The 25276-nt window shown below is 36.8% G+C and overlaps 2 protein-coding genes across 2 annotated transcripts; both read left to right on the top strand.

Moving 5' to 3' along the window:
* The first annotated feature begins 2905 nt into the window (after positions 1 to 2905).
* Positions 2906 to 6995, top strand: LOC148850026 (ATP phosphoribosyltransferase regulatory subunit). Its single transcript, XM_088946000.1, has 4 exons — positions 2906 to 3522; positions 3640 to 3867; positions 4327 to 4392; positions 6317 to 6995. Exons 1-4 carry the CDS (start codon positions 3355 to 3357, stop codon positions 6470 to 6472), a joined length of 618 nt encoding a protein of 205 aa, XP_088802126.1. The 5' UTR covers positions 2906 to 3354; the 3' UTR covers positions 6473 to 6995.
* Positions 6996 to 19758: 12763 nt separating this feature from the next.
* Positions 19759 to 20886, top strand: LOC148850025 (receptor-like protein 44). Its single transcript, XM_088946362.1, has one exon. The coding sequence runs from the start codon at positions 19833 to 19835 to the stop codon at positions 20646 to 20648; it is 816 nt and encodes a 271-aa protein (XP_088802488.1). The 5' UTR covers positions 19759 to 19832; the 3' UTR covers positions 20649 to 20886.
* Positions 20887 to 25276: the final 4390 nt, after the last annotated feature.

Raw genomic sequence — 25276 nt, 5'->3', positions numbered from 1 at the left:
ACTCCATTCTAGTTCTTTACAAGAAACCAAACCCACTTACCATACACAAAGCCCAGATAAGGGTCTTTGCTATGCTCGAGGAATATAAGGGTCTTATTTAAAATGATACTTGGAATCTCATCCCTGTTACTTCCGACAAGAACGCTGTTGGAAACGTTTGGGTGTATAAAATTAAACATCAAGAAGATGGTTCTTTCGAGTGCTTCAAAGCACGCTTACCGAAGGTTACACTTAGGAGGTAGGCATCCACTTTGATGAGACTTTTAGTTCCATTGTGAAACCCACAACCATTGGGACTGTATTATCTTTGAATGCTTGTTTCAAATGGTAGATTCATCAATTGGATGTTGGTAATGTCTTTTTCTATGGTCTATTGCAAAAGCAGGTATATATGAAACAATCCATTGGATTTGTTAATTATCGTTTTCTGAATAATGTCTATTAATTCAACAAATCATTATAGAGCCTTAAACAGATTCCTTGAGCTTGTACAATCACTTCTCCTGGATTTCCTTGAATTACATACTTACTCCTTATTCTTAACGTGATGGTTATTCTATTTTACTAACACTTATTTATGCTTATGGCATTCTGATAGCTGGGAGTTCCCCATCTACCAATCAAGAGTTGATATCTCAGTTGGCATTGCTTTACTCTTTGTGATACATATTTATTAGTACACACATATTCAAAACTCACTATTGCATGCAAATATGCAAGATTGCAAACCTAGTACCACTCCTATGACTATGAATGCCTCATGTCGCCTAGGTGATTTTTGTCCTCTCTTTGATAATCCCACTCTTTTTCGAATCATTGTTGGTGGTCTTTTTCGAATCACCTGCTGTTACTTACTAAGTTTGTTGTTAAGCCGATATTATGATCAAGGTCCAAAGCATCGATTGTTGGATTTTAATCTCATAAGAGATTAAATCCAATGGGTTTGATTGGTTAATTATATGAGAAATTGCACATGCACATTTGATTGGAAAATTAGCTTTTTTCTTACAAAACTCGGTTTTGAACTTGTCCCACATTTATAAACTTTGTTTTCAGTATTTTAATAGGAGCTGATTTACACTCCTTAGAAATAGTAGAAGAGAGTATGGGGGTTTGATACCGTGCATGCACGCACACGCGTGTGCGTGCGTGTGTGCGGCACAATGAGGCGCTTTAGAAGCGCACTTTGCTCGTGAAGGGCGGCTTTGGTTTTTGGTGCGATGCTGACCATTGATGAGATCAATGGTAACAATTCAATCGGGTGTGATCAAGAGGCATAATTCAAAGTTGACAGTCATTAACTGTTAACTACTTTTTAAATGGTCACAATGTTTGAAATTGTGACTGTTCAAGGTGTTTTCTCTGAACCAGCACCTACCTTTTCTTCATACCTCTTCATAAATTATTTAAGGAGCATGAATCATACTTCAAAAACACACATTTTCGAGATCCACTTTCTCTCTCTCTCTCTCTCTCTCAGTTCGGTCTCCTACAGTCTCACAGAAGGTTTCTTCGGAGATTCTTCAACTCCGCCGGTTGTAGATTCTCGCCCAAGGCTCTATTGTATCCTGGGAACAGATTTGCCTGTAACCCAACAGCAAACTCAGTGAAACTGAGTGGGGCAAATAGTGTTCTAAAGACAGTGTCTTCAGACGCGCCTCATAGCTTCTCCTCCAAAGTTACAATGACCCATTTTTCCTACCATCCATATCATAGGCTTCTAATATGCTCCTATAGGGGGTGTTTCAAGTCAGGCAGTGATTCAGGTGATAGATTAGCCTTAACCTGATCCCTCTAAACCAAATTAAAAAATAAAAATAAAAACTTGAAAAAAAAGCATCGATAGAAGCCGATTTCTCTCTCTCTTTCTCTCTTTCTCTATGGTGTGACAACTACATTGCCACTCACTTAGCATCCAATCTTGTTCATCATGGGCGTGCCAAAACATATTGAATTCGATGTTCGTTTTATTCGAGAGAAGGTTGTAGACAAGTCTCTCACTATTCATTTCATTCCAAGTGATGAACAAATTGTGGAGTGTGGACATCATAACTAAGCCCTCGGCTTTTAGAAAATTTAGCCAATTTTAGAAATTGATATCTTGAAAAGAATACTTTTTTAGTGTTTGGCTGGTCATCACCTATTTAAAAAAAAAAAAAAAAAACTTCTTGGGCTATGTTTGGATTGAAACAAAAGGCAAGACAATGAAGGGAAAGACAGGGAAACCAATACACGGGTTGTAAAGGTTTCCCTACTTTTTCCTTCATTTTCTTACATTTTCCTTCAAACCAAACATAGCCTTAATTCTTGAAAACATAAAAAGCAAAATGACTTTTTTTTTTCAGTTTTTTCAAACAGACCTTTTTTTAGATAAGAAATCCACTCCGAACTTTTTCATCAAACAATTTTTTTACTTTGATTTTGGCTTCTCCAAAGATAATATGTAATGTAATAAATATATTGCAGGCCGTGAATGAGAAAATAAGATCAATACTAAAATTTTCAACCATACTAATCGAAAGAAAAAAAGAAAAAGTACAATAATGTAAGATAAATTTATACTATAGGGTGCTTGGTTCAGTTGGTAAGGGTCTCGGGCTGATTGTTGTAGAGATTTATTAGGATCAAATCCCCTAATCCCACATGCACCAGGGTTGGGGCTACTTATGGACTTTGGAGGATGGATATGGGTATCCCATTCACATTTCATAAGTTGTGTAAGAGTCCATTGGTTTTTTGGATCTTGAGAGGGAGGAATGTGAGTCAATCCGATTTTGGTTTTTATTGACCAAAATACCTTATTTTTTCTTGGATATCAATTGGGTGAGACAAAATTAGACAGTTTTAATAATGTATTTTTATAATTGAAACGCTCATTGTTAACAGGGATCCAAAAATGAACGGGGCCCAAGTGTAACCCCATCCCAAGGAGGAGAAGAAAAATTTATGAAAAAGTCCATAATTTTAAATTCCATTATAACCTTACATAATGCGATAAACATCAATACATACTACTATTTTAGCATCAATATCTATTTTAGTACTATCATGAGGAGATATTCCCAATATACGGCGGAGATGTGTTGTGAGACGTTGTGGGGCGGATTTAGAGAGTATCTTACTCGATGGATAATGGACGGTTCATATTGATCACATCATCACGCTACTTGGCAGAAACATGGAAACAATGCTTCTGTTCTGTAGAAAAGCAAGCCTCGCAGTTGTCGACGTGGTAACCTCGTAACTCGATCTGGGACTGGGAGGTGGGAGCCTTTTCTTTTCCCGTTTCTCCATCATATTTTTCGTCTCCATTTCTACTTCTCCCGCTCTCTCGCTCGCTCGTATCGGTATCGCATGGCGTTGGCATCCTCCCATCCTCTCTCTCCCCAGTTTCTTTCCACTAGCTTTCAAACGAAGCTGCGGAAAGACCATTCTCACCAACTTCCAATCTGGTTTAATACTCCTCGGCTCCGTTATTGTCTCCGACTCCCAGCTACCAGAAGATTCTCCAACTACTCGCAGGTACTCCCTCTCTGACTAGAAAGAATAACCTCCCTTTTTCCTTGTTTTCATTTGCTGCAAAGGCATCTTCGAAATAGAATATTTTTTTCCTTCAATTATCTGTTCAATTTTAACCAGGAAAGTGACAATTTGGTCTCTGATCCACGCAATTGGAGCGGGAGGATCGCCAGGGACTATGACGACTTCGGCACCGACGACGATGCCGATGACGATGAAGAGGGCGAAGACGAAGATCGGAGCTTGGATCTTCTCGTTCGTTTCGTTCAGAATGTGTTCCGGAAGATCTCCCGGCGCGCTAGGAAGGCCGTCCGATCAGTCCTTCCGCTTTCTATTTCCACTAAATTGGTTTGTCCTTGTATTCCAAAATGATTCCTCCAATAAAGTATGATTTATTTCATCTATGTGGTGCAGAAAATGCATTCTAAATTTTCTATATTTGGTTCGATAGAAAATAAGAGACAAACAGAAAGTCCAGGGAAAGTAATTAACAAAATTTCTGAAATTACTTAGAATTTCCCTCAACTTTCTGTTTCTCTCTTATTTACCATTAAACCAAACACTTCCTAAACGAAGGGCTTTTCCTTAGCAGATATACAGTCAAGTTGAAAATAATACCTTTAGATGTTTTCTTCTTGCTGCCCGTGATACTACTTAAACTCCAATTTTAATATTTTTGCTTAAATTTCCAGCTGCTGTCTTATCGGCGCCATTATTTCATGTGTAGGATTTCATCCCTGAAGGAAATTTATTTCGAAATTATGAATCTATTCGTAACCTTAACAAACATGTCTTGGTTACTTACAGGTGGGCTTTTCGGTTAACGGAATTATAGTATTGGCGTTTTTGTGGGTTCTGAAGGCATTCCTTGAGGTAGTGTACTGCTCTCTGAACAACCAACTTGCTCGTTAAGACACACTTATTATTGGAGAAGAAGTTAAAGGCTTTCAATAGATTCATTCAGTTTTTACTTTTCCACTTTAGTAGAATCATTTTTTTTTTATAATTTTTAGTAGAATCATTTTTTTTTATAATTTTTAGTAGAACCTTTTTTTTTTTTTTGATAATTTTTAGTAGAATCATTTTTTTGATAATTTTTAGTAGAATCAATTTTCCTTGTCTGTTTTTGAACCATTCATTTCTTGTTCAGATGCTCACTCTCAGGCTATGTTCAGTTTGGTTTGAAGGAAAATGTAGGGAAAGGAAGGGAAAGGTAGGGAGACCTTTACAAATCTTGTCCATGTCTTTCCCTTCCTTTCCCTACCGTTTCCTTCAAACCAAACATAGCCTAAAGTCTAAACATGGCATCTCTCGAGTATACCGACATAATGGATAATATCTTATATCTGTTTCAGAGGCTACAGTTAGGCAGCTGGGGTTCCATTATTGATTCAGTTGACTATCATTGGTATCTATGGAAATCAGAGTCCGGATCTCCTGCCCACGAGAACTCTGCCCACATTAATCGCAGCCACACATGAAGAACATCTCATCCTCTGCATTGTATTATGCAGGGGGAGATGTTCCCAATTCACGGGAGGTAGTGTATTGTGGGCAGGCGTGGGCAGAATTCTCGTGGGCAGGAGATCCAGTGTCTGGAAATCAACCCCTCAGCCGAGAATGTATATGTGATATTAATTACCGTTTACATCAGTACTTTTCTGAACCATGTCAGTTTTAGTATCAAGGCAACTTACCACTCTACCAAATTTTAGATGATTTTCTAACTTCTGCTTATAGTTCCTCTTCTCTTGGTTTCTCTTCCTTTCATCTGTATTGGTCTTTGTTTTACATGGTATCAAACTAGTTGTGGTCCCATAGGCTTAGTAATTTGAATAATTGTTTCTACATTCAATAATCCCCTTTTTTGGATGAAGTCACTCCTGAGTTCTGACCAGTCATGCACACGTTGTCACGTTTAATGGCAATTTAGGCAGAATGATTGGATTCGAATCCAATAAAGTATTTCCCTGTTACTAGCAATATTCTTTTCTACACAATGTCAATGTGAGTTTTCTTTTTTTTTCTTTTTTATTTGACATAGTTGTTTTATATATACAACTCAGCCCAAGACAAGTTGCTACCATGGAGTTACAAATGTAAAGCTGTCAAACTGAGTTGAACTTGAATTTGTTTCCTGAGAGTCAGGGAATGGAGCTAGGATTTTTTATTGAGGGGGACCAAAACCTAGAAAACATGGATTTGGGGGGGGGGGGGGGCAAAAACTAGGAAACATGGGTAAGGAGGCTAAAATATAAGTGGAACTTAAATAGATTTTATGGGAATTTTGAAGGCAGGGGGGGGGGGCATTGGCTCCCCACTACCACCCCCTGCCTCTGCCCCTGCTGAGAGTCTCACTGATTTATTTTGTTTGCTAATGTCATATCTTGATTACAAGCCTAGGGATGTGGTTCAAACAGTATGGAGTATAAGATTTTGAATCAACAATTGATTATGCCATTTGTAGACATTCGTATTAGGTCATCTTTCTGTTCCATGAGGTGGCATATTATAGTATCCACCATTGTTTTATGTGGTTGGATAGACTTTTTAAAATGAAAGTACTCTTGTGTTCTTGAATCAACAACGGTGTTATCTTATCAGGCAATACTGTAATTTCATAACTGGAAACTGGTGTAAATACATGCTTTGTTTTCTGGCTTTGAAGACAAAAGAAATATTATATTGATAGTTTGATACTAAATGAACATGTGCTGATGCATATTGTATACTGGCATTTTACATATCCCAGCTTCTCTTCTTTAACCATCTTTTCCCTCTTTGTTGTTCTATTCAGGTTGTCTGTACCATTGGAAGTGTAGTGTTTGTAAGCATCTTACTTATTCGTGGGATTTGGTCTGGAGTTTTCTATTTACAAGAAAGCCGCAATCACAGGACTAGAAGCATTGATGATGAGAATACAGCATGGACTGGCACCCTGCCAGCAACTTGATTTGATCCTTCCACCTATTTTACAGGAAAAGGAAAACACAAAGGATGATTGGAATGGCCTCCTAACCACATAGAAATTAAAAGAAAGAATGAAATATGAACAAACAATAAGGTTCCAGGGGAAGCATTCCTTCATCCAGAATAAAGAAGGGAAGAAAGGTTTTGGCACATAAGTAAGGCCGGTTTTTCATGGGAACGCCTAAGAGCAGGCTATTCAATGTGAATAATGATTAGCATTTCAAATAAAAGCAGTGAAAAAGATGGAATCTTTTGTATGGCACACATATCTGATAGAGGTATAACACCAAACATGGATTATAACTCTTGAACAAGAAAAACAAAGAAAGAATGAAAACCCAAAAGATTTTTGCTTTCTTCTTACAGTTTTTCTTTGTTTTTTTCTTGGTTTTCATGCTTTCCAGATTTTGATTATGTTATTCTATGTTTACATTTGTGATTTATAACAGCAGGAAAGACCAATCTTTCAATAGTAGCTTGAGCCTTTCTTGTTGCTTAGTTAAAAATCTTTCTGTCCGTTTTGTGTTTGTTTCATCAAGCTTGTAGAAAATATAAAGTATCTCAGGTTGATCATCCTTGTTCAAGTTATCAACTGAATCAGTTACCCGCCTGTTGGGTGATTAATCCGTACATTTCCATGTCTGGTTTTATCACTGTAACCAATCTAAGGTAAAAGATCCAATGCATGAGATCCAATTCTGAACTGGTAAATAAAGTACATTAATATATTCACATTCTATATTTTGTAGTGGGTTCCAAAGACTCCAAATTTTAGCTGCTTGCATGGGAAGGAATTTATTGGTAATGCTTGAGATCCTGCTAGGCAATGGATAGCTAGGACTTAGGGCTGTGTTCACTGTGAGCATAAATATTTATCTGCAAAGGAAATTTCCTATCTGGACCAACCATGCCAATAGGTGATGCCAAACTCAGAAGACACTTGATAGTATCACAACTAACTGCATTTGAAATTGAAGATGTTCTACTTGGTTGATTTAGAACCTAGATGACAGGGGGGCACTTAGTTACCTAGGTGATTAAGCACTCTTCTGAGCTATTACTGTTTTATAATGCAACTTGGTTAGTTTTAAAATGTCCTAGTTTTTTTTTTTTTCCCTTTTTTTTTATGAGTTAGCTTGTTTCCCTAGTAAGAATAGCATGTATCAAACACTAAAAGTGATTAACATGAAGCTGATAAAAAAAAGGTGATCTAAATCCAACATTAAAAAGTAGTAGGAAAACAAAATTACATGGCCTATGAGAAAAAAAAATAAAAAATAAAAAACAGTTTGGAGCCCCTATTCTTTTAATACGTGAGGGAGGTACAAAGAGATTATAGATATGAAAATGAAAAAAAAGCAAACAAGATAGAGCCCTTGTTTGTGTTGAATGTGGTAGACCGAAGGAGTGTTTATCTATGTGTTTTAATTGCAATGAAAAAGAGGAAAGAATGAATAGGGTGAAGAAGAGGTTGAGAGAAAAGTAGAAGAAGAGGTCTATCACTATAAACAGATTATTTACTCTTTTTGTGGTTCTTTGAATTGAAAACTGTTATTTTGCGATTTCCTTTTACCTCTTTACCTTTACAGTAAACAGAAAATTAATGCATTCGTTTGGAAAAAAACTAGGGTGAAAAATGCTTTATCACCTAAGCAATCCGTTGACAACTATTCTTGTAGCATTGTTTGCATGTGTTGGAGCTTAGAACATGTTTAAATGCCATGACTTTTGTCATGACCAGAAAGCTTTTGCATCCTTATGATGACCCAGGATTTGGAATGTCGCATCAGTTAAGTTGATAAAATTCTTTATCGTGTGAGACTAGCAGCCAAAGGAAGGAAATAGACCTACCTCTTTACTACATAACTGAGGGCCAAAAGGCCATTATGCTGGGCCCCTAGCTATCTAGTGTTTTGGGATGGATGGAGTGAACATGGACTTCCAGCTTTTTTTTATATGTATTCTCATATATTGCTGGCAATTTCTCAACCAACCACTTGAAAAACATCCAAACCATCCACTTACAACCTACCCATACCCATCCATTTTAGATGTGGGTGGAATACGAGTCGAGCAATCAAATGGGTCAATTGAAAAGGGTTATGTTATGTTGGGTTATGGTTATCCATTTGGGTCAAGATGATGAAAGTTGTTTTTTTGGCAGGCAATGGTTATCCATTTGGGTTATTGTTATCCCTATTTTTTCCATGATAAGGATGTATTTACGTAGGTTTAAATATCTAAATGGGTCAACATTGGTGGGTTAAGTCGGATAATTTGGGTTGAAACTTGAAACCCATGTACACAATAGAAATTTGGGTTACTAATGGATGTAGGTGGTTGGTGAATGGGTTGTCCTTCACCCTTCATCCAACCCAACCCAACCCATCCATTTGCAACTCCTTTGGCATCTTGAGATTTTTCATGGTACCAAACAATGTCCTTTTCTGTATAATCAAGGGCTGAAGTTCATACGATTTACATCATTTCTTGAATTGCAGAAATTTTATACAAACCTTCTGCTCTTTTATTGGTTGTCTTACTTTATTCTCAATCTTGATGGTGAAATTATTTTGTGGCTTTATTTTATTACTCTGACTCTTATCCTAGCCCAAACTTAGGGTGAGCCTCCTGTCATTAATACCTCTCTAATTGTCTGAAAATTCTCTACTTTAGTTATTTGATGTCCAAGAGCCTTATCTAATTTTGTCCTTTCCAACATGAATAGATGTGGTGGTTTCTTTCTATTACAACTTTTCAGCATTTTGAGCCTTTTAAAAATTCCATGTAATCTACCTCTTTTAATAACTCGGTGGAGGATCTCTAGCATTTATTTTTTATGGCACTTTTTTGTTATTTGTCTCTGTCAAGAAATTTCTGGGCTGTCTTACATCAAATGTGGTTTTCAATTACTATTTTATCCCTAAAAAATAAAAATCCATCCGTGTAATCTGATTTGTAGGATTTCTACATCATCTTAACTTTCCTACTTTTGTAGCCGCTATAGCAGTGTTCAATTGTTGCATCAGCATTGCGATGGCCATTAGAAATTCCATTAGCCAAGTAAGTGCCACTAGGACTGTTGTCTCCATTAAACTCTTTGAAAAACATAATGTGTTAAGAGTTGATGAACTGCTTTTTCTTTTTTGGTACAACCTAAAATAAGGACTACCTAAAAACTTCGTGTAGAAAAATATCAAACTCATGGTACATGGTGGATTAGAAATGTTGAATCTATCCAATCAAGGAAAGAATAAAATCAGAATTTGACATTGTTTGGTCCTTGCAATATAGAGTTCATTCAGAAAATCATCAGGATGTAAGGCAAAGGAGTGGAATGTACTATTGAAGATTAATAATTGTATGGAGATGTAACATCTGAGTTTAGACATCAAATGCGAGGTTCAAATTATTGACACGTATTGGCCCGTATCGGCCAATATATATCATTTTGGGACCCCTCCGATACGCCCCTATAGTGAGTGTATCGGGGGTCTGACCGGTTCAAGGGATAGAGGAGCCTTAAAACGGCTCCTTGAAATTGATTTCAGAAAAAAATTAAAAAAATTAAAAATAATAGTATCAATATTTTAAACCTTGATCAAATGTTTGAATACAACAAATAAAATAAATGAGCAAATTGTTAACAAAGTTACATGGTACCAATTTGTCTGACAACAAACTTAGAAAGGGATGACAGGAAAGAAATGGAGTATCCGCAAGTGGAAAACCTACTAATGAAGAGAAGGTCAACTTTGGCGAACTTAATATTATCAGGATCAAGGTTCAAAATATCAATATGCTCGATACACTAGTATGGGCATACTGGTTTAGGGCTCTTTCATCTTCTGAACCAGTCAGACCCCTAATATACCCACTATATGAGCATATCAGAGAAGTCCCGGAATGATACGTATTGACCGATACGGGCTGATACATGTCGATATTTGAACCTTGATCTGAACCTTGTTTATGTGGATAAACAGATAACAGAAGCAAAAGAATATGAAAAGGGAAGATTTGGCTCCTGACCAGCATCTTTCATGCAAGTATTTTCTGAGAAAAAATTGTAAATTTGCTACAGATGTAGGCAGTAGTCTAATTGTCGCAATTCAGGTTATTGGTGAATCACATTTCTACTCATAGTTCATTCAGTCTGTTGTCACTTAACCAATGAGAATCGTTATATATCAACCGAAGGCTGGCTCGTTATATATGAGAATCGTTATAGCCCTTACAAAATGACAGTTCTCAGCAATAGATATGTTTGTGTGGCTCAGTAGGGAATGGAAGATAGAGGCTAACTATATTTGCTCTGAAATGCGTGAAAGGTATTTAAAACCAATGTTTTAAAAAACGATTTGGAATGGACTGTTCTGGTCATTAGTTTTTGGGCTGATGGTTCGACCATCTGATTTAAATGGATGGCCCATTTTGACAAAAAAAAAAAAGCTTAAAATCATTTTAGGGGATTGACAATTCGACCACCCAGGTCAATGATTTTTGATGGACTAGGTTTGGAATAAAACGAAACCAATTGCCTGAATAATTCCTGGGCTAAACGGGTCCAACCGTTCGGTTCAAAAACCATGTTTAAAACCACAGGAAGAGTGAACTCATGCATATGGGAAAAATTTCAGACGAAATTGGCAAAACATTTGATTTTGAGAACTGAACCATTTATTAATCAAAGATCATGGGCTGTGTGAATCTCAATTGCAGCCTTAGCATTCAGTCTGCCCAGCACTTATAATGACCATGGTGACAGCTTTTCTGAGCTGTGAAGTAGTTTATTTGTTTCACGCCATCTTCAGAGCACTACTCTGTTGGTGAGGTATTTGATTGCATATGGGTTCAAGAAATGGGATTTCAGATATGACCTTTAATTTGGATATAATGGCCCTGCCCCTGAAGTACCAAGTGTGGTTGATGAACTAATCTATAATCGAGAGGTTAATCAATTTTTAGGCTATTAGAAATGACACATTTTAGTCTTCCTTTGTATTTACGTTATTATTGATGAAATGGTTGCAGAGATCATTTATTTACAGCTGGTAAGAAAATCAAGAAAAAAATGTTTGCAGAGATCATTTATTTACAGCTGGTAAGAAAATCAAGAAAAAAATGTTTGCAGAGATCATTTGTTTACAGCTGATTCGAAAGTCAAGAAAAGAATGTTTGCAGAGATCGTTTATTTACAGCTGATACGAAAGTCAATAAAAAGAATGGTTGCAGAGGTTACAGCTGGTAAGGAAAGTCGAGAAAAAAAAACCAGAACAACTTGGTGATCGAAACAACAACCAAGTCGTGGCGTCACTGGATTTGCTGCCTAATCAAAGGTTTAGCTGAACGCTTTAACTGTTTACTAGGCTGCAGAACCAATGATTTTTACAGTAGGGGTCCATGAATTTGTTACTGACAGGAACCTCATCATTGGTTCCACATTCAGCTAATTCGAATTCCACTGTCACTGCTTCTTTCTTTGGCGGAACAGAAATGTCCAAAGACTGGTACTCGTTCAAGGAACTAGTACTTTGCACTTCATTGTAATTTGCTTGTTGCGCCAGTAGGCGCTGCATTGCATGCTTGTCCTTTATGGTGCTTCCACTACTTTTAGGGTTTACAGTTGAAATCACAATCAGAACTGAAATCGAAATACTTTTAAATTAGAATGATTTATTCCTATAATCTGATTCGGATAAGAATTGAAATGAAAATTATATTCAATTGAAATGAAATTTCATTCCCAAAGGAAGGGAGGGAATGGCTATTTCTTCAAATGAAAGAATATCATTCTACGAAAAGTAGGTATAAAATTCTGATTCTATTCAATCAAACAATTAGAATTAGAATTGGAATTGGAAAAGCAATATCACACTCCCTTCCTTGAGAGTTGAATTGCATGCACGGTTTCGTAGAATTTTAACATAGGAAGCCATGGCTGGAAAAGCAAAAACAAGCAATTGGAATTAGAATATAAAGGATTTTCTCATCCAATCAATGAAATCTCCATGCAACTTCACTCATCCTTGTCCACGTGATGAGGAAGCACCTTATCCAAGTCTGTGACGTCTGATTGATTTGCCCCACCAGGAATAGTAGACCAACTGAATGATTATTGAATGTCTGTCTTTCAGTTTTTGTTTGTTTTTTGTTTTTGTAATGCCAAACCGAATCAGTGGGTTAATTGGTTGGTTTGATCATCCACATATATTGTGATTCAGTTCAGTTTTAAATATGTGCTCACAACAGTTCCATTAACCTTTAATGGATTTAGGATTAATTCGGATTAACTGAACAATGGCTGCGTAGGTGGCGGTGGAACCAATGACAATATCTCAAAGCTAGTGAGAGATTGAATGACTGTAGATCCCATGTAATTTAGGAATTTGTCATTACAGTAGTTTAACGTTTGACATTTGTATCCATCCTGTTGCAACTGTAGAAGCACCGATTTTGGATTTTCATTAATTCGGTGAAAGCAGCTGAAGATCAAGAAGTATTGTGAGATTTATTATACAGAGGATTGTAGGAATAGGAGGGGACACTGAGGACAAGGAACGGGTCGGGGATGACAGAAGCGCTCACTACTCAGTTGGTGGTTCAGAAGAATGTGGTAAACCATTTGCTTCAGCATTTGTGGTCTGAGTCTGAGACAGGTAAGAAGATAATCAACCACACCCCGCGGTCAAATCATTGAAATGGTTATATGAGATGATTGATTCTTCTATTTCTATCCCGTTAGACGCTAAGTCATCTCTCTGGTGGTGGTGGGTCCTGACTCCTCCCAGGAAGTCCTCAGTCCGTTTTTTCTGATCAGTCCCATAAAACATTGAAAATTTGATCTGACACTGCGATTGTAATACCATTTCACGACGTACTACGCTCTCTCTCTTTTCAACAGAATCCAATTTGACAGACGGTTATCTAACCTGATGGACCATGTGGGGTTGTGGGGTTTTGTAAATGTATCAAAAGAGATGTCTTCTCAAGGATTTTGTTTTTGAGCAAGGTTTTGGGGTATAGGTTGTAGACCGTAAGGCCACGCCTTTTTATTTAAAAACAAATTTTGAGGGAGGGGCGATTTGAACCCAAGTTTCCCTACACGCTATGCATTTCTAAATTCACACTTAAAGCATTTGTCCAACTTGACTCTCATGCTGATTATTGAAATACAATTAATATTATTAAATACTATGTTTAACAATTCTTACTAAATATTAAAAGAATAAGATTAAAAATTGTTATTCTATAAACTAATGCAATAATCAAATAAATAACTTATCAAATTCACATTAAAATCAAAAAATGATTTTCATCTCAAGAAATGTATGCAAATAAAAATATTAATAATAGAATAATTATTTTAATACTTAAAATTAATATATATTATTAATTAATATTTTAATTTACCTCACATTAAACAACAACATATTAAATATTTACAAAATATTTGGGAATATAATATTAAATAGATTCTATCAATTCTACCAATTAAAAGTTATACCTACAATGGTTTTTAATTTTAGAAAAGCTATAGAAACAAAAATATTGGTAATGTTATAATTATATTAGCAATTAAGAATTTGCAACTTATATATAATATAATTTTTAATATATATATATATATATATATTAGAAATTTTAACAAATTTGATATATTTTAAATTGAAATTATATTTTTTATAAATTATTAATTGATATTTTAATTTACATTTGAGATTTTAATATTTTGTTGACTCTTTTGTTAATGTAAAAAAGTAAGAAATAATAAAATAAAAAATAATTGATATAATAATTAAAATAAAATATGCACATATTTTATGTCTTGAACTCTTGATTGATGCATTATCTACAAAATTGTATGATATTTATGCATCTTGACATATTAATTATAATATATTTTTTATACATACCATTAAAATATACATTAACTAAGTATTTATACATTATTTGTGGTTATTTAATTTTAAATTTGGTATTATTAATATATTTATGAAATTTCTATGTGTTTCCTTAGCGTATCTAAATCTTTCGTCTGTATCCATACATTTCTAGAGCATATCTGTATCCAAGTTGTTAGATACGATACTCGATACCGATACTTTAATCCTTGGGTCTTCTATTTTTACAAGGGCTAGAATCTCAACTTTCAACACCATACTAAGATTGTGTTTGGTACCATTTCCACTTCCACTTCAGGCTCAAACATTTAAGTCATGTTTGGTACCATTGCTGTTTATACCTAAATTATTTTGGATTGATCAATATAAATTAACATACAATTATTATTTGAGGCTGTTTATATATGGTTGAAATAGGCATATGCGATCAACCCAAAACGTTCCAATAGAAACGAACAAATGTTTTTGAGCAGTAGTGCACGTGTTTGATATTGGCATTGTTACCTCAAATGTTTAAATGAAATATTTATATTCAATGTGATACCACCCTATTGTATTGGTCTCTCATCCAATGGTTGGCTCATTACTAACCATACATTAACATCTAGATGTAGATTTAACGGTTCTAGAAGTATATGGGTGGTTGCTGGTGTATATCCATAATCCATCTTTGCAAATATAGGATGCATCAGAATATATCTCTACACTGCCTGCCACATAGGATACCAATGCCATTTAAGGATCAAGGCATTGGACTGTTTCTTCCAATGGCAGCTGATGGACCTAAAGAAACATTTTATGACTGTTTTAAGTTAAAAACGGTTTCAACCCAATAAAAAATTCTTATTTAAACTCGAAACACTTAATGGGTGTTTGGCACCGGAGTGAAGATATAGGTTTAGATGGATTCTCTCCAGATCCGAGTCCTTAAATTCCAAACAGGCAACAACACATATACATAGCATGTGACCCATTTGGTGTCACATAATTTTGACAAGCTGTGGATATGATTTTGATTAGGGGTCTGCATCTCTGGTGAGCCATAACTCATAAAAGCAAAGCCACTGGGTCCAAGTCCGATTGCTTACACAACAAATGAATCCATATACTGGGGATTGGTTTAATTTACAACAAGGCCCAAAGGAAACTTGCACTTGGAGTTGGAGGGGCCTGGGGCCCTGGTGCACAAATGGGTCGCATTCAAGGCCCACACTCCAAGCGTGACGTTGTCCCATTTTCTGAATGGATTGTGTCTCTACCTACATCCACTACACTACACCCTTTAAATTTGTCAATGCTGTCATGATCCGTGGAGGATGGAAAAGGAAATCCGTCAAGCACAAGAGAATTTGCATATTTATTGTTTATTTTGTACTTGTCTCCCCTTATTAGTTAATTAATTAATTACGTTTTTTATTTACTAATTAATTAATTAAATTAAATTAATTTATTAATTACTATTAAATAATTAATAATTTATTATTATTATTATTATTATTAAATAAATTAACAGCTTTGGTCAATAGTTCAACGGTTTGACTGCTGTGGTCGGCCGAGCCAAGAAGGGGTTGAAACTTGAAAGCCATGGACCATGGTAGGGAGGATAAGCACTTAAAGACAGTAGTCACTAGTCATATAATTAAGGAAGGAATAACTGTGAAATCCCTACAGTTTGGCAGTTTGCATAACCACAACAAATAAAATGTTAGTAAGGGCCCTTGGGCTTGGGCCCGCCTTAGGCCAACATGGGAGACCGGTTTCACTTCTTATAAAACAGTGCTCATACCGTCTTTACAGCGGTATATCGGGAATATCTCCATATTTGTATGTTTTTATTTATTAGGAGATATTTTCAATGCATGTCTACAAATAATTGTGAGCACTGTGTGAAAATGATTTTGTAAAAACTGAATCCGATTTCCCAATATGGAGGTGCTATTTACCTGCAAGAAGAGGTACACCGGGTTCAGTGACACCTTTGGGTCAGGAGTGATGCAACAATGTAAAATCCAGATTTGCTCCTCACAGCGTTTTCAGCTGTGTATTGAAAAACATCTTTCATACTTGATATTGTTCATGAGAAGATGTTTTCAATGGCTGCAACGTGCTGTGAGATTAGTTAGTATTTGTGAGGATAAAATGGGTTAGTTTTAGGTGTGTAAATGGACCAGATCATGATCTCATTCTATCTTATTTGGTTAAATTCGAATCACCCCCTATCCAATCTGAAAAGATTCGATCTGATGTATTATATATTTATAAATATAAATATTTACATATGTTATTTATTTATTTATTTATAAATATATTATTTATATTATATTTTTATAAATTTGTTATATTATTTATTTAAAAAAAAGCATGTATATATATGACGAAAATAATTAAAAAATATTTATATTTTTTTGTTTTTACTTTATTTCAATTTGTATATTTTATTTTTTTAATAATTTATTATTTTTTAAAAAAAACAAGTTGGATTAAATCAGATCCAAAGATTCAAAGATCCGATAGGATTCGAATTCAGATCCAATCGGATCTTCGGATCCGACATGAACAGTGTCAATTTGGATTTGAATATATCCTGGTTCAAATCCAAACAGATCCGTTTGCATCCCTAGTTAGTTTGACGTTTTGTGGAAATTCATATAGGCTGTTTGGTTACAGTATAATTTTATTTACATTAATACAAATGCATAGGAGTGCAACTAAAAAGAATGCAATTTCTGATTTAATTTTTTTTTGAATTTTACTTTATTCTGTTTGAGATCTTATTACAATCAAACAAAATAAAATAAAATTTAAAATAAAAATAAATCTTAATTTTCACCAAAATCATTTGAACTACTATGGTTTTATATGAGTGTAAATAAATTCGCATTACAACCAAACACAGCAATAACGACGTGTCTCTGTTAAATAAGCTGAGGTTGCCCACTAGACTTGACCTTGTTTATATCGGTGTTCACAGCTTAGTTGGAGTGGTTTTTCATGAAAGATAAAGATGTAATTGTAACAATTGGGGTCATATGTGTGTTTGGTATACCACCAACTCCCCTCCACCGGAATTGGACTCGTTGGTTCGGGTGGGTACTGATGGAGTGCAATCCGGTCGGTCTTATCTGTCAACGAATTTGCCTCTGAGCTGGAGCGTCGGGGAGCCTGAAACGGGAAAAATGAGAGAACTCCGGGGGGAACCTGGTGTGATAACTCCGAAGCTCAAGTCAGTAATCTCTCAAAGGCAAAGTGTAGACCAGATGGCGCAAAGTTCACATACCTTGTTCGTTGGGGGCAGGGGCTCTTATAATCACTTCACGCACTTGCTCTAAGGCCCTTGTCAAGTCGGGTATGATTACCCTTACATCTGTCAATTCGGCCGTCGTCCTTTCTGTTGGGACAGAACCGTCACTGCCTAACCGTCTCTCTAACTGGAGATGGCGATGGCAGGTGGTCGTTTAGAGTGCGGCCGTCAAGCGTCAGATCCCAAGTCAGTCAGGTGCGGCGCCCTCGGGAACGGACTTCCTCAGTGTCAGGCATAGTACGATTTGTTTGGTTTTGGTGCCCTGAAGGTGATGTAAAGTGGTGAGCGAGGCGAAGTCTTAAGTTCGGAGGTATGTATAGGGCAGGTCAGTTCGGCGAGGGGTATCCCGGGCTGTTACAAGGCAGGCCAGTTCGGCGATGTGTATCCCGAGCTGTTACCAGGTAGGTCAGTTTGGCAAGGTATGTCCCGAACTATTGCAAGGCAGTTCAATTCGGCGAGGTATGTCCCGAACTGTTGTAAGGCAGGCCAGTGGATTATTTTCCGGTTTGGGGCCAAGGGTGAGTTCGGGCCCCTAGTAGGGAGTTCGGTCCGCTGGTTTCTCCCCTTGGTGAAAACGCCTTAGGCTTGCTTTTATGCCGAACTGTTGCTTTTACCATGTGTTGCATAACTGTGAGGTCGGACCAAATCATCCTTCATCAGGTACTAAGTGGTGGAACCTAGTACGTCGTGTTTTTTCCTGATCTAAGATGCATATGGTAGTTTACATCACTCTCTTATTTTTCTTTTATTTTTGTCTCATTTTCTAAAATTATTACCATTGGATCACCATTCAAATATCTCTCCCTTACTAAGACTAAGCTATAGAGAGTTTATTTGCTTTCTAAACCCTAAAATCATTTAGGGTGCGGAAATTTCTTTATCGACTGTCCAAATGTAAAATGAGAAAGTAAATTCGATATTTTCATCCGTCAAAAGTAAAATTGTCGATTTAAGTATTGTTTTATTGCATAGAAGTTTAAACCTTTTTTTTTTTTTGAATGTATCATTTGACCAAACACATCACTAATCAATTACAGCAAAGCGACAAGGAGAAGTAAATCAAAGATGGTGAGATAAGCATGTGAGAGTGAGAGTGAGAGTGAGATGCACACCACCTATTTCTGTTCAAATTTGTCCTTTGGCTTAGTTTGGAAAGAGTACAAAGACACATAAATAATATAAAATACAAGGTTTTGTACAAATTTGCATTTGTACTCCTTCCAAACTGAGTCGAACAAGTTTCAAGTTTTAAATCAAACTGAGATCTGCTGCAATATTGTATGTTGGTAATGTATTCTTTCAAATTTCAACCAAAGAAGGAGAAAAAAAAAAGAAAGCAAGCCTCCCTCCTCCAGTCCTCTTTCTCTCCCATACCAAAAAGACTCATCCGGCTCCAATCTCCATCTTTTCAGCAATTGTTGCGCTGACTGCTTTCATCTTGCTCTTGGAAGTTTGGAACCCCACAAATAAAAAATGCACATCCCATCATGAAAATGATTTGGGCACATCGAGGTATACATTCTTTTGTGAAAAGACAAAGGAATATCCTTATTATGACGACAATACAAGTACACATACAGGGTCCATCTTGTCTTTTTAAAGATGTATGCTTTTCACGGTATGCTACTATGCTTCCGTTTTTTATTTTAAAGAAAAACAAAAAAAGAATCATGAGGCATCACGCTATAATATATAAACCATTCAGCCATGTACCTTAGAATTTGAAGTGGTAAGTGGTAACCAATTCATCATGGGGGATTTTGATTTTGATTTTGATTGGTTAACGTGGTAACCAACCAATCAACCGGGTTCCACAATGATACCAAAAAACAAATGAACCGGTATCATAAAACTAGTAATAACCAATTAGGTGTTATTCTTTATTAAAACCACGGGGGGAAGGGGTGATTTCATTGGTGTTATTAAATATATAATAACACCTAATTGGTTATTTATCAAAAGTTCAAAACCCCAACTGAATAAAATACTCGTACAATTTCGCACTCCCTCTGTTACTGCGCTAGCTAGCGTGAGCCGAACCAGGAAGAAGTCCAAGTCGAAAAAACACAATATCAACTACAAACCAAACAAAAAAAAGGGGGGAAAGAATCGGTTTCTTTGTCGAGTCTCAATCTGAAATGGGGTTGTATGTTGCATTATTTCTGTTCTTCTGTGTAATATACGCCCATCTCCCACCATCTTCATCCGATCCATACGACGAAGCCTGCCTCACAAACCTAAGACAATCCCTCCAAGACCCTACAAACAGCCTTAAGAACTGGACCACAACCACCTTCGCCAATCCATGTAGCGGCTTCAACTCTTACCTTCAAGGCGCAACTTGCAACAACGGTCGCATCTACAAGCTCTCACTCTCCAACCTCTCTCTCAGAGGATACATCTCCCCTTTCCTCTCCAACTGCACTAACCTTCAAGCTCTCGACCTCTCTTCTAACTTCCTCACCGGACCCATCCCCCCTGATCTCCAATTGCTCGTCAATCTCGCCGTCCTCAATCTCTCCTCAAACCAACTCACCGGCGATATACCCCCGCAGCTCGCAATGTGTGCTTATCTCAACGTTATAGATCTCCATGACAATCAGCTCACCGGACCGATTCCCCAGCAATTGGGTATGCTAGCCAGGCTATCGGCTTTCGATGTTTCCAATAATCGGCTCTCCGGCCCTATCCCTTCTACGCTGGGGAACCGAACTGGGAATTTGCCCAGGTTCAATGCCAGCTCCTTTCAAGGAAACAAGGACCTTTATGGCTACCCTTTGCCGCCGTTGAAGACAAAAGGGTTGTCCGTGATGGCCATCGTAGGAATCGGTTTAGGAAGTGGATTCTTGAGCTTGGTGCTTAGTTTTACTGCCGTCTGTATTTGGTTGAGGGTTACAGAGCAGGGGATAGCTGGTGAAGAAGGGAAGATCAGTCAGCTTATGCCTGAATATTAACATGCATTAGTTGAGAGGTACGAACCAGTAATTCCAGGTACGATTCGATGAATCCGGTGTAATTCAATTTGAGATTAGAGAAAAAGAGGATGTGAGTACTTGATCTTTTTTTCCCCCTTGGGTTTTTTTGTTGTTGGGTGTTTTTAACCATTTGTATTTTTGCCTTGATTTTTTGTTTTACTCAACAATGTAAACTAATTGAGACATGGATTGCTAATGCAAACACGGTTACCACCTATATCTCATTCAAACAGTACTTGATACTCTGAATTGCCTGTTGCTTTTACATTCAGTGCTTCTTTGGATTTCTTTATGTATATATTTTTCTTCTAAACAACTGTAGTAGACTAGATCCCTCTTTGTAAGTTGGTGTAGATGAGTTCCCCCTTCTCTTTGTTAGAGTTATGTGAGCTGAAAGCTCAATTAGCTGCCTCTATAGTGTATACCGTTTTTATTCTGTGAAAAAATCATAAATTCAAGGAATTTTATGCTATGGAGTTGCGTGGTTTTGTAATGTGAGATTGTAGGAGTCGAGAATTGGATCACTGAATGCGTCTGATCCGTCTGGAGGTGGGAAAGGTTGTTCTCCAGAATTGGAGATGGAAACAAATTTTCTTTTTTCTATTTTTGGGCTGCGGACTTTGGCAATAGGCATGACTGACGAGAAAGAAAAAGGAAAGAAGGGGGGTGGTTGATCGGACCGGTTATACCTGGCTACATTGTCCAGTCAGTGGGACCCATAACATGGTTCAGTGGATCCTCAGTAGTCGAACAATTCAGACATGATTTAAGCTTTAAAGGGGGACCTCACTGTCCTTGACTAGTTAGTTTGGTAGGGCTGAAAGTTTGCAATCCGTAGCGGACAGGAAAATCTTTTGGGTAACAACATCTACAAGTTTAGATAGGATAAGAAGTGGCGGTAGTCTTATTATGAATGGAGCTTCTGTGGAATTAATTTTAATTTATAGAAATGTAAATCGAATTTAAAAGTAAGAAGATAAAGAGATTACAATTACAGAGAGGGGATTGTGCTTTATCTGAATACGGCTGAAAATTGAAATGGGTTCATTCTACAACAACGTCACAGAGCGAGCTTTCCATGTCATAGTGCCGTTTAGACGATTCAGTCTGTGGCCGAAAGCCGCCTGCAATGTGGCAGAAAACCCGGCGCCTGGCGGTGATCTCCCTAGAGATCACAACAAAAAGAAATGGGTAAACTAGAGAAAATTATATTTCTTAGGCTTCAAGTTAAAATCAAAGGCTGCAAAAACATTTACATATTGTTCCTGAGAAAAGAAAAGAAAAGAAAAAAGATGATGAGCTCAAAGCTCAACTCTTGAGGTTGAGGGATATAAAAGATGGCAGTGGCAGTGGCTTTGCAGTACCCCCAGCAGAAAATCCGCATTCTAGCATTCCTTTGCTTGCTTTGTGTGGAAGCGTTAATGGATGATTTCTGTTGGCTGTGTAATGGACCATGATTGTGGTCTGCAGGGTACGTTGTTCTAGGCTTCTTTCCAATTCCCCTTTTTCTTTCTCTCTTAGACCAATATACAAACTAACTGCACTTTCTCTCCACATACAGTTATAATAATGTCGATTTCAGTGTCTGGTTTATTGGAAAAAATGTCTTGTCACTAATCATGATCCTCTGCTCTGGTTTTGACTTAAACCATGGCAACCGAGAAAGGAACAAGAAAGAGGTGTTATTTCTCTGTAAAATCATAAATTCAACGATTTTATTTGCAGATCGAACTTAAGGATATGCATGTTTTTTAACCAGATCATTATGAATTCGAAACAGGGAGACAACTATGAAGTACTTCCTCCACTTCCAATCACAAGATAAAGCATCCGACATTCAGACTGGGAAAGGCTTCCACAAAATGATAACCAGAAATGATGCCAGGTTTGACTGGATCATCACCTGCTTCATTTAATTTCCTACGACTCCATTGAATTGAACCTTACAAACGAAAAGATGTCTTTGAACAAAAGCATGATTTCCCTGTAAACATGAGTTCAGTATGGATTTTTAGGCCTTAGATGAGCCGTAGATTATCACTCTCAACAATCACATGCTTGAAATCCAGACTTCTAAGTTCTACCACCTTTAAAGCTCTTAAATCTGCAATTGCACCTTGCAAGGACCACCCTTTCCTACCCAACAGACACCATCATCATCTCCAAAGCAAATAACCAATATTAACTTTATTAAACTTGAAAAAAACTACCACCAACATTTACCTTGATTCTTCTTCTTGGATCAATTATTAAACCAGCTTGCATGAAAAGGGAACATCAGTATCATCAACACGAGGGCGTGCATGATAGATTCACTGTCTCTTTCACAAAGAGAGCAAATGGGGGAATGAACTACTCTACGCTTGAAGAGGTTCTCTTTGATAGCTTAATCCATTGTGACAACGCCTAAAGATTGTGAATTGAGAACTTGGTATTATTCTCCCTCGAAGGTGGCCCCTCATGTTAAATATCTGCTTCAGAAGATAAGCCGGGTCTCTTTTACTTTCCTAGGTTTAGAATGATATGGCTTTTAATGTATCGCTGTGGGGTATTCTTTTCTTTGTGGGGTTTGGGTGAAATTGTGAGGAAATGCTCTTTGTACTCCAAGTCCTCCCTTGTGTTTCTGGCTTTTCCTTTTTGAAAATGGCTAATAAAAGTTTTACGTGAGCGCCCCTCCACCTGGAGTAAATTTTGAGACTAAAACAGAGATTTTCCAAAGAAGACTCCAAATTCCTTGTCCATAGAGGATATTGAACCAGCCTCACTTTGAGTTATGAACAAGCTCCATTGCCAACAAGTAGGCTAACCTTACAAAAATTTAACAACCGAACTGGGAAACCACACAATTTTATCATTTCCACCCATTTTCAACAAGCGTCATCTCAAGAATTCCTTAAATAAGGGTTGCATTCACAACCCCCTACATTGAACACTCGCACCTATCCCCCGTCCTATCAAGTGTTTGCCACCTTGACCTTGCAAACATTCAAAATGTCTGTCTAGGCCTTGGCCCGATATGCCTGAATCCAATTTGAGGATATGTTTGATTAGACAGAGAAATAAGAGGAATAGAAACGTTGAGGGAAAATTCTTGTGGGAACATTAAAATCAGATGAATTTTGATAAAAACAAAAAACAAAAAGATAACTTGATTTTCCATTTCTCCAAATATCTTAACATGATTAATCGTGACCATTGCCGGTTTGATTCTTGAACTCATTTGCCCTTACTAACTAGGCATGGTAATTTTTCCGATCGGGGATTCACCCGAAATGGGGCGGGGATGGGGATGATTTTCCCTCGTGGGGATGGAGATGGGGAAATTTTTCATCCCCGTTGACGAAGATGATGCGGGGATGGAGAGAGCACTTCCTGCCCCGTGGGGACCCCAAATCCCATCCAATGGGATCTCTACTAATGTATATGTATATTTGCATACGTTTATATATGTATATATGTACATGGGAAAATTTATCATGCGGGAAAGACATGGTATCGAAAGTGTTTTGACCAATGAAAATCCACCCATAAATTTTGATAAATAACACCTGATTGGCTACCACGTTTTATGATTCTAATTGATTGGTCAGACATTTTTCAGATGTCTTATCTTTTCCATATCATAGTCAAATCCATATATACATATATGTCTATATGTTAATATTTTTTAAAATGGTTGAATATGTTTGAATCTTTTCTAATAAAATTGTAAATTTTAATTATTTTATTTTTATCTTTTAAATAAAATAAAAAACAAAAACATAATGGTTGACATTATAAAGAATCACAGGGAATGAAGATCCCCATAGAGACAAGGATGGGGATAACTTTGTCCCCGTTAACAGGGATGGGGAGAGGCTCCTCGTCCCCGCCCCACATTATTGCCATTCCTACCACTAACCTGCTCCTATTTTGTTTTATTCTCCCACATTTTTTTGATGGCTAAGTTTTATTCTTCCTCTCCTATGATCTATATGTCCTGGCAATAGAGGTGCAAATGAATCTGATCAGGTCATGATCCATTTGATCCAAAATCCAATCCTGTTTTGTGGGATTTGGATATTTTCCTGTTGGACTTTTGGATCAGATCAGATAATAAGATCCAGTTGAAAATCATATTGCATTTGGATCACCCCCTGATCCGATCTGGTTATTTATTTATAAATATATTTATATTACATTTTTTTGTTTTTCTATAAACTCTTATTTTTTACTTTTTTTCATAAATTAAATCGGATCGAATCAAATCTGTGGATATCTGACATCCTTAAAGGATTCGGATTCGAATGGATGTTTGTGAGATCCAAATGGATTTTCAGGTCGGATTGGTCTATTGTACTATCGGATTGGTTTGAGATATGCCTCGATTCGAATCCAACCCAATCCGTTTGCATCCCTTTTAGGCGGATTCCATCTGACCCATTTAATGAATTATTGGTTATTTTATACTATTTTAATTAATTAATTATTTATTTATTTTTATTATGATGGTTGAACCATTAACCATTGACCCAGAGGAGAAAGCGGTTATTGAACCCAACTTCCCACGCCAAAGATTGGGGCTTCGAAAGTAAAGAATAGTCCAAATTCCATGCATTAACATTTGG

The sequence above is a fragment of the Nelumbo lutea genome, chromosome 5 (assembly GCF_056320005.1).
Source record: "Nelumbo lutea isolate HS-2025 chromosome 5, American lotus-T2T, whole genome shotgun sequence".
Classification (NCBI taxonomy): Eukaryota; Viridiplantae; Streptophyta; class Magnoliopsida; order Proteales; family Nelumbonaceae; genus Nelumbo; species Nelumbo lutea.
Note: the sequence above shows the minus strand (reverse complement) of the source record. Positions and strands in the feature narration are given on the sequence as shown.